The sequence below is a fragment of the Erithacus rubecula genome (assembly GCF_903797595.1).
Source record: "Erithacus rubecula genome assembly, contig: SUPER_Z_unloc_2, whole genome shotgun sequence".
Classification (NCBI taxonomy): domain Eukaryota; kingdom Metazoa; phylum Chordata; class Aves; order Passeriformes; family Muscicapidae; genus Erithacus; species Erithacus rubecula.
This window is the reverse complement of record NW_027635860.1, coordinates 9,777,045-9,787,851: the sequence shown is the minus strand read 5'-3', so window position 1 is coordinate 9,787,851 and position 10,807 is coordinate 9,777,045. Positions and strand designations below refer to the sequence as shown.

The following is a 10,807-nucleotide window of genomic DNA, read 5'->3' as shown; positions in this document are numbered from 1 at the left end:
GCATCTGGCAGTTTTCTCATTCCTTTTCCCTCAACAGTTTAATGATTTTTATATTGAATACAAAGGTTCAGCAACACTGACAGAACGTGAGGTGTGTAGAAGCCCAGCAGCTGGCTCACTTCAGTGACACATTGAAGCCACTTGCTGTGAAGGGCCTTCGGACATAGCAGTGAAAGTCACTGGCACTGGGAGTGTCAGGGACACAGGCATCACCAGGTCAGGGACTCTTGTGAAAGGTCAGACTGGGAAGTTTCCTTAAAAATCCTTGTGACTGCAGGGGTCCTCAGCACAGACACTCAGGGCTAACATGGCCCAGTTACTTTCATGTGACTCAGCTGACACCAAGCCAGAAAACACCCTGGGAGTCAAGCTCTTTGGAGAGATAAATTCAATCTAATCTGGTTTTGCCATTATGCCAGTAATAGCTCAGCCATTTTTTAATGCTCAAGAGATGCACTAATTTCTACATTTGCCTAGCCTGAGGGAGAAAAATACTCAAAAATCTGTTATGGCTCTGCCACATTTAAATCCCTTGGACAAACCAATGGGTTAAGTGGAGAGCAAAAAGAAAAAGGAATTTGAGTACCTGTCTTATGAGGGCAAGTTGAGGGAGTTGGGCCTGCTCAGCCTCGAGAAGAGTTGACTGAGAGGAGACCTTATCAATGTCTGTGAGTATCTGAAAGGAGGGTGCCAAGAAAGGGGGATCCAGGCGCTGCTGGGTGGTGCCAAGTAATAGCACAAGAGGCGATGGATAGAAACTGATGTACAGGAAGCTCCACCTGAACACGAAGAATAGCTTCTTTACTGTGCAGTGACAGATTGCCCAGAGAGATTGCCTAGAGAGATTGCTGAGTCTCCCCCACTGGCGATATTCAAGAACAACATAGTCGCAATCTTGTGCAATTTACTCCGGAATGACCTTGCTTGAGCAGGGAGACTGGACCAGCTCCTGTGGACCCTTCCAACCTGACCCATTCTGTGGTAACTCGTACAAGAGCGGGCAGCCAGCGTGCGTGTGGAACAGCCCTGCGAAGGAGAGGCAATGGCCTCTGAAGGAAAGGCCCTGATAAGGAGAGGCAATGGCCTCTGAAGGAAAAGCCCTGATAAGGAAAGGCCCCCGCAGGCGCAGCCCCCACGGGCTGCCGTAGCCGCGGACAAGCCGCGCCCCTTCCTCGCCGCGCCCGCAGCGGGGCGGGGGCAGCGCCGGGCCGGCCCTCGAGCGGCGGGGCGGGGCGGGGCGGGGCGGGGCGGACCGGCGGGGAGCGGCAGGAGCCGGGGCGGTGGCGCTGCTGCCGGGCGGCGGGGGCAGCGGCCGGGGGGCAGGATGGTGTTTGAGTCCCTGGTCGCGGACGTCCTGAACCGTTTTCTCGGAGACTACGTGGTGAATGTGGACAGCTCTCAGCTGAAGCTGGGCATCTGGGGAGGTAAGGGCCTGGAGCGCCGCGGGGGAGCCGCCTGCCTGCCCTCATGCCGCCGCGTGCCTTCCTGCCCGGCCGGGCTCGCCCTGCCGCCCGCACAAGGGAGGAGGCTCGGGCGGTGCCTCCTGGGCGCTGCCGAGCCGGGCCGGGCTGGGCCAGGCCGGCTCACACGACAGCTCTGTCGCCTCTCCATTTGCCCGGCCGCTTAAAAATAGCCGCGGGGGTGGTCAGGAGGGCGGGCTGGGGAGGCGGTGTCCGAGGAGCAGCCGGCTGCGGCAGCGAGGGGCGGCGGAGCGGGAGGAGCTGCAGAACGGGGGCAGGAGAAACTGGGCGAAGGGCTGGAGGCGCATGAACGGCCGCTCCTGTGTTGTTTTTCCATATGGAGCTGCTCGTGCTGTCTCCTAGCTGGGGACGGACCTTGGCTGGCCGCGGTGTCTCTGGTGCTCGTGGAAAGTTTGGGAATTGGTGGGCGGGCAGCTTGGAGGCGGGAGCCTGACCTGGCTCTGGGAACGCGAAACTGAACTGGCTCAGGGGCAACCGTGCATAACGCCAAGGGTTTTGACGGCGTTTTCGTGATAGGCTTTTAGTATTCCTGGGGGTTAGTGGCCTCTCCCCGAACGGCAGTGACATCCCGTTTGTTCTTGGCGCTGTCATCTTGTAGGTCTGGAATATTTGTTGTTTTTAGCCATAAAGGGCCTTAAAGTTGTTGCCCTAGGTGTTTGCAGAGGCGGTGCCCAGCTGTGCCAGGCCAGGTATGCAGTGGTCTGTAGAACTGAATTAACAAGCCAGTTCTGAAGGCAGTGTTGTGTCGGAATGTGCGCCCGTGAGGTCCCCTTTGAGAGGTCCCTACAAGAAAACAGCGCCGAGGGTCTGTCAGACACCGAGCAGATGCCTCTGCAGCGACCCTGCTGGCTCAGTTTCCAATGTGCGTCCCGGGTGTCTGCAGCATCAGCAAGAGCAAACGCAGAGGCTCCGGGTGTTTTTACGAGTGCATTCATACAGTAGGTGTGAAACATCCTCGAGGTATTTGCCTACCTGCAATTCCATTCCTAGGCACTCATACACATTAACCAGATTTTGTAAGCTTCTGCTGGAGCTTTTTGCATCATGGACGCTTTTGTTTTCATGCTTGTTTTCTGAAATGGCATCCTTATTTAGTTTCATCTCTGCAGTCATTTTCCTTCAGTTAGTGAAGGAATTTATAGCATCTTTGTAAAGTTCAGTATCTATAAGGAGTCTTGGCACAGCAACAGCACATGTAACTGCTGGAAACAATGTAGTGCTTGATCTATAGCAGTAAGGCTTAATGTTGCATATCTCTTACTGACTAGGTGAGTCTTGTTTGAAAGGCTTGACTAATTGCACCTTTCAGCTAAACTGTGTCACACTAACTGCTTGATTTGTGTGCTGGAGTTCTGAAGTTACCCTCAGTTCCTTCTTTCTCTTCAGAATGTGTAATGAAAAATATGGAACATTGTACATTTTTTGGGCAATGTTTATACATTACAAATAAAGTAAAAGCTTCTTTTTCCATCTCTCTGAGTTGCTGATGGTTAGTCATGGCAGCTTATGCCTTTGTGAAGCAACTACTAACAGATTAGATGCACATTTTCTCAGTTAAAAAAAAAAAAAAACCTAACGAAAAAAAGCCCAAAACAAACCAACTCAGACAAAAACAAACACCCCCCTCAATTTTACTTGGAAGTTTTGATTTTCAGCTGTTATATTTTTCCAGACCTGTGAAAGTTGATTTTCTTTTTTATTATTTCATATTCAAGAAGCTCTCATATTTAAGAGGCTCTAATATATTTTCATTTAAATTAATTTTCTTGCTTCTCTAGTCCCTATATGTTAGAATAATTTTTTTCTCTGTGTAGCCTGCTGACTTGTTTATAATATATACTGATATATGGACCTACCTATGTCTTGCTCTAAGAGCCTCAGAACGGCTGTGTAGCTTTGGTAAGGCATCACCTGTGGTGTTTTATTTTTTTCCTGGTCTACCACAAGATGCTTTTTTTTTTTGTCATAAATTGTGTTTAATGGTCTGTGTGCCTGCAATATTTCTTTCATTTCAAATATCTCCAAGGACCTAGAAATTGCATTCTGCTATCTAAAAGGCAGCAACTGTTAATAATAACAACAGTAGAATGACACTTTTTATATGGAGTGCATCATTGATTAGCAGATCCCTACACTCACAGTAGGGACCTAAAGTCTGTGGATAATTTTTTTAGCTTGCTAATTACTAAAACTCTGTATCTATGGCATTTTTTTAATAAGTGCTATTTTTGCCTTCATATTTTGTGTAAACTTAATAGCTTTTAATGCTTCTCTTTGTGCTCTGAAAGCATTTCCATTACAGCTGTGTGTTTTCATACAGTGTTTGTGCGTCTTGATAAGACTGCTAAATTTTACATAAATCATTTTACTATTGAAATGAAATTGTCCTAAACCATCAAATTGAAAGAAAAAAAAAAAAGTTGTTTGGATTTTCTTTTTCCCTGTTACAAATCACCACAAGTGCTATATATATACATATATATATATACATATAGTCTTAAATTTTAAAAGGCATGTATTTTTTTGCCTCTGAATGACTAAAAATCAGAGTGGTTTATTTTAAAATACTGTAGGGAGCAAATTGTGGTATTTTATACTAGCCTGGTTAAATTAATGCTGGTAACCTGTTTGTGGACTGAATATGTGTATAAAACCTGATTTTGCATAATTTCAGCTTCTGTAAATTGGGAGCTTTATTATGACTTTCCAATGATCATGCTTAATATTAAGCTTGGTGATAAATGAGAGAACTCATCACACAGTATTAACACTATTCTGTATTCAATCAGTATAGTAAAATGATGTGATGATGCTGCTCCAGAAAATACATGAACAAATTAATAATTACGGAAATGCTTTGATCTTCTTTTCTTGTTAAAAGCCCCTCAGATTGAAGGGTTTAAATGTATACTGTCAATCTTGAAAAAATATGTGGTATATGAAAACTCATGGCTGAGAATGTTGCAAGAGCTGGATATAAATAAACTGAAATATAAAAAGCAGTGCAGAAAGCTGAAGGTAGGTCCACCTACAGAGGTAAAAATGGCAATTTGAATGTGTAAAGCCAATACTGGAAAAGCCAAGGCTCAGAAAAATGTGTAATGGGAGAAAATTATATGCCTGTGGAACTCAATATGGAGCAAGCTAAAAGACTACTGTGTTAGGCAGCCATCAGAGAAAGCTACTGGATGGCTGATGCTGGGATGGACGGTGCTTTTTAACGTCTTTTTGTGTGGTGTTCACTAAGAAAGATAGTTTCAATGAGCTGTTAACAAGTGTGCAAAATACTTGTCTTGGAATAACAGGTTAGATAAGTGTTAACGTGTGTTAGATATTTTTGGATGCTCTAGACCTGGTCAAGTTAAATACCTGAAAAGGTGCTTGCAGCAATGAGAGATGTTACCACAGTAACCTTTGACAAGAAGTGCCAGTGAAGTTTCCAGAGAAACTGAGAAACCATACAATTGTTTTATTACAGTTCATGATGCTATTATTTTCTTTTGACTATGTCTAAATAATTTTTCAGTGTCTTGATCAGACCCTCTGTACTGCTCTTAAAAAAGCTTAATTCTCGGTTGATTGGGACACTTGCTTATCAGGTGATGTCTCAAGCATGTCTTACTTAACACATCTTATTATTTGGATAGTAGCTGGTGTCTCTTTTTGGGGCAGCTGTATTAGTAAGATGATACAGGCAGATAATGGGCATGTTTGTGAGCACACTAAGTTTTTTTTTGGCTACAACTGTTGTAGGGAAAGACAATTACTCCTGTGTACCTTGCTTTGTCGAGGTATAGCAGGTGCAACCTCCTCCCCTCCACTTACATAATAGTAATTTGAATTTTCTTGAGGGGTGCAAAATATCTAGTAGTTTTTGCTGTCCTTCATGATCGATTTTGCAATAGATGTCAATAGATGAGGTATTTGGCGGACACTGATACTGAAAGGTTTACAACTTGTCTCTAGGGGGTATGCTTAAACAGAAATAATGAACAGCATGAGCACAAGTGGGAAATGACTAGCAAAGGCAGCTGTTTGTTAAGGGATCAGAGGAGTTCTCAAGCTGACAATGCTGTTGGAAAAACCAGAAATTTTGTTAAAATACTTGAACAGGGATGTTGGGTACTGATAAGTTGCTGGCTAAGGTATTTGCATGTTCTCGTATTTCATATATCTCTCATCTGCTTTCCTTCCCCTTCCTCTTTATTTACAAGACAGCAGAGAGTGATTAATTAGGTAAAATCTGGGATTTTAATGTAGATTAATTTTCTCCCCCCTTCCCCTTATCTTTTGTTTACAACCATAACAAAATTTCGGTTAGGCCTCTTTGATGAAATAGTTTATTAGATCTCTTTTTGCAAGCTGAATCCTTTGTAGCAGATGTTGGTTCATGCACTCAAATTCATGAAGTTATTTTGAGTATCTAAAATTAAGACTATAAGCCTATTCTTCTAGAATTTTGACAGTGGTTTGATTTTGTTGAATTATTCACATTGTTCAGGGATCAGTAAATGTAAAAATCTGCTTTACAATGTAGCCTAAATAAATTCTAGACTTTGCTATAGATATTTATAACTGTTCTTGCTTTTATTATTGTTTTGGCTGGTAGCCTGCATATTTAGTCCTAGATATTTAAACAACTCCAACTATTTGTACATACAGTTTCTCAGGTTGCTTGGTTGGGTAATTTTTAATCATGCATTGGATACATTTCTGACATCAAAATATCTCAATGCTCCCAACAGAGGAACATCAGCCCTGCCAAAAAAACTGCAAACCAACCATCAGCAAAACTGACAATCAAATCTTGATGTATTTTCTGATTTTTGCAATTAAAATCTACTGTCAGTACGCCAAGACAAATTCACTAACGGTGTTACATTCTGTAACTAGGGTTTGTTCCCTGGTTTTCCTTCTTCTGTTTGTGGGGGCTTTTGGTTTTTTGACTCCCATCCCCAAGAGAATGGTCAGGGTTCAGTGTAGTTGAATTTAGATCTACATTTCATTGCAAGGGAAATGGCTACATGGTTGAGACTATATTTTGGTAATGAAAGAGTATTGTGCCATAGTCAATAACTGCATTTCAAATCCTGAGCATCAGAGTTGGCTGCAAGCTTTGCCCATGTGGTGGCTTTGGAAATGTTTCCTATTTACTGCAGGAATGTTTAGTCAGTCTCTTGGGCTCTCTCTCAAGTATAGGGAAAAGAAAGGTTACATCACTGCACAAAACCTAGTGCCTCTTCAATAGCCTTTTTTGTGCGTGATGGTCCATTTGCTGTGATCAGACCGTATAAAGGTTTTTGTAAGTAAACTGTTATGTTTTAGTAAACATGTTTCAGTAATTTTATACTAAAATTCTGATGCCTGGAGTTCTATTATTGTGTATTTCATCTAGTGATTCTTAACTAAAATATTAAATTTTTAATTGTAAAATCATGAGTGATTTTTAAAAAATTGTGAATCATAAGAAAAACAGTAAAGAATTATGTACCCCACTTTGAAATCCCAGCATTCAATGTAGAAATTTCAAAGTCTTCCTGTTTGAAACAGTATTGATTCTGTGTTTATTGTCTGCCATTATGTTGTGCTCAGGTAAAATGAGAAATAGTTCTGCCATCACAAAGTATTGTATGTAAGTGCTTAAGATAATCCTCACTTTGCAGCACTCTGGTTTTGAAAGCATCCAGGCTGCCAAATTATTGCAGCTTGAGTTACTGTGCCTCTGCGGAACTGTGGCCTGTGTCAGAATCTTGATAAATGAGAGGGAATGTTTACATAGCTGTCAGTGAAAGTGAAGAAACTCAACCCAGTCAAACTGCTTCATGTGTCACGTAGTCTTACAGTTTCCTTGTGAATGTTTTTAACATGGCTCAACTGACCTGAAGAAATTGCACCTGGTAACTTGGTTACGAACCTGAACCATTGCTCTGGATACCATTGGAATTATGTGCCCTGAATGCAATTACAATTAGTGATATCTTCTTGAAGAAGCAAAGAGGAGTTTTTTAGTGTTAAAATAGTCTCTGCAGGGTGAGCTTTATCAGGGAATAAATTTAGAATGGAATTGAACCAATGGTATTTTAAACTATCACCTAGTTACTGCCTACAAAGACTATATCATTCTAGTTCCTAGAGTAGTTACAGACTACTTTTGGGAATGCTCTTTTTGCCTTTCCCCCCCACTTTCCTGTTGTTCCTGGCAATGTGTGTGTATTTTAAGGCTGAGCAGCAGTATCATCAGCTATGAAAAAGCATCCTTCTGCATGTAGTATTTTTCTGGAGAGGCTGATGTTAACACATGTCAGATGAATAGACTTCTACTGGAAAGTGATTATAAACTGTTGCAATGAATAAATTAGAACATTAAAAACTTCATAGTATTTTGTCAGTGCTATGAGATGGATGGATTATTTTACCTGGGCAGCTCTTTCATATCAGTTCAACAACTTGAGTCAACTCTTCTAATGTGTGCACTTTTGAGATTTGGGTCCAATTTCCCAAAATTGGTGGTACTTTGTACAATTGTTTATTGCCATTAGCACTGTATAACTGCAAGAATATTCTTGCAATTGGAGCTCCCATTTCCCCATATATTTTGCTATTTCTAGTATACGTCCTGAAAGAAAACCATTTTTGGGTCAATTAATTAAAATCTTTGTTTGCAGCCTCAAGTTGTATTCCTTTCCAGGCCTGTAATCTTCTTTTGGTTTCTGGAATCTCATTTATGCTCCTGCTCACCTGTATCAGGTGTCTGTTCCATGTGCATATGTTAATGCTATACAACTAATTTGAAAGTAACCATCACAGAAGCTCCATTCTTCTTGTAGATTTTGCAGAAGACATTGCTTTGAACTGTGTATATGTTTAAGTTATGAGTTTTCTGGTCCCTGTATTCCTTTTGTTATGGCAGGTGTTTGATGTGAAGTATATGGAAAAAATTATCTTGCAGTTCAAATTTTCTTTGTTCATAGTATACTGAATTTCTCTCTTAAAAAATTAGAATACTGAAATACTCCCTGTGAATTTTTGTAAGCCTATAAATAAAGCTGGAAAGAATAATATCTTTTGAGGCTAAAATTCCACTCACATTTACTGTTGCTAGATTTCTACAAGCATAGGAAACAGATGGTTGAGGAAAAAAGAAGCTAACTGTTCAAAATGGGTCCTTACAAAGTTGATATGGGGATTTCCAGCATTTTGATTTTGAATAATTTTAGATCAATTATTCTACAAAATAGTATTTGAGTATTTGTCTCATGAAGCTTGTATGTCCATGAAAAATAATAATTTTTCATGGTCTTAATAATCTTTCATAGATATTTGACGTGTAGGCTGTGGATCTCTTCCACAGTAAAAGTTTTGGGAACCATAGGTCATGAACCACTGGGGTGTCCCACTGTGAAGGGGAAGGGTACACCCAGAATTGAAAGGTACCCGTGGTCAAAAAAGAGCAACAAAAGTCAGAGTGTCTGTAAAAGTGTACAAAGTTTTATTATTAAATGATACACACAGTGTAGAAATTGGTGTAAATTAGTCTCTTGCGGTATAAACACATGTTGGTAGATCTTGAATAAGGGATGGGTGAAAGAGAAGAGAGGGACAGGGAAATTAAAGTGCAGTACAGAGAAACAAAGGAAGAAAAGTTGGCAGTCCTGACTCCAGCGTTGGTGCAGCAGATAGAGTATCCAGGGTCCTGGGGCATATGTGCCCAGGTTTGGTGTGGGTACCTTTACACAGTTAAAGTTTCCATGCCACGGAGCTAATTTGCTTGTTTACTATGCAAATAAGTTATCATCTACAGTTCATTCTTCTAGACCTTTCCAGAAATGGGTCAGGGGGCTTTGAGGGTCTCTGGAGATCTTGATCCCTCCATATTGGATTGACCTTAGGCTGACAGTCCATGCTTGCTGGTTGACATCATTCCTTTGCTTATGCTCTACTTCAGGAGCCAGAACATAGGCCTTTGTCCAAGAAGAGTTCTGGCTTGTGTCTGTATGGCCACCTTTTCCTGCCACATCCCATTCTTTCTCATGGCATGTTCTTACCAATGAGTCTTGGTTGACTCCATTGCTATCCTCCATTAGTGTTTGAGACATATACATTAGCCTCCTTATCTTCTAGGCTTCTGTAACCCACTCATTCAGACTTTGGTATTTGAAGTGTGTACCACTACTACTTTGCTTAATCCAGTTTTACTTGTTGGCTTCTTTTCTTTTTAGGAGCTGTAGCACTGAAGAATCTGGAAATAAAAGAAAATGCATTGGTAAGCTACTGGAAATAACAATTATAGTTGCAAAAATGATTCCTGAGCTATGTTTTAGGTTTAATGTGCATTTTTTAGTTCTTATTTTAGGATGCACTTTCTTTTAAGTAGAAATTTACTGTTTTGCTTTCTCTTCACCTATATAGATCATCTGATTAATTTGAGATTAAATTTAAAGAGGAAAGTCTATACATTTTTTTCCCCCAAAGAGAACTGTCAGCAATTTCTGAAAGAATATGTTCAGGTCAAAAGCAATTCTGAAAGACTTTTTTTTTTTTTTTTCCTTTTTTCTCCTATAGCTCATGAAACTAGGTGTTTGTTTTTGGAAATGTATTTCGTCTAATATGGCATAACAGTCTTAATTGGCAAGGAAATGGTTGCTTATCCATTATACTGAGTTGTTTTTTTTTTTATGATGGATAGGTAACTTTGTTAAGGTTATCATGATATCTTTTCCTGCATTGGAACATTACCAAATCACTGAATTGAGCTTAAATTTTCTAAACCTCTTTTTTTCAGAGTCAGTTGGATGTGCCATTTAAAGTTAAAGCAGGACATATTGGTAAGCTGCATTTTGTCTTGTACACATGCAGGAGTTTCTAAGTGCAAGTACATTCTAAGCAAGTAATTTCCATATATATTCATTGATTTGTGTATTTTGTACATTATGAAGTTTGTCTTTTATGAAAATACACTTTTTGAAGAAGCTCCTTTTGATAAAGTATACAGGAGTCTTTTTTAATCATCTCAGTATTAATGAGAAAATAGCCTAACACAGCAAAGATGAGCAGTTGGGCAGGACTGGATCTCATTCCTTGTCTAATAAGACTCCTCAACTGATTTTTACCTTTCACTTGCCTTTTCATCTCCTTCCTTCCTTGCTTTAGCTAAAATATAAAATTTTCTCATTGCAAGTTGATTGTATTGTCAAAGTAGTAGTTTCTTAAAGTAAACTAAGCCTGAAGCCATTATATTTCCTTTAAATCAAAGCTGTAATAATGTATTTTCTGTGACTGATGTAGTATTTTATTACAATTTGCACTTGGGTGAAGGAGAGACACTG

General features: G+C 40.5%; 1 protein-coding gene across 1 annotated transcript in view; it reads left to right on the top strand.

The window, feature by feature from the left end:
* The first annotated feature begins 1,242 nt into the window (after positions 1-1,242).
* VPS13A (vacuolar protein sorting 13 homolog A) overlaps positions 1,243-10,807 on the top strand; it is a 105,965-nt gene continuing 96,400 nt past the window's right edge. Inside the window, exons 1-3 of the mRNA XM_079331223.1 lie at positions 1,243-1,424; positions 9,701-9,744; positions 10,264-10,306. Coding sequence (XP_079187349.1) covers positions 1,325-1,424; positions 9,701-9,744; positions 10,264-10,306 — 187 coding nt within the window. The 5' untranslated portion in view covers positions 1,243-1,324. The remainder of the gene's footprint in view (positions 1,425-9,700; positions 9,745-10,263; positions 10,307-10,807) is intronic.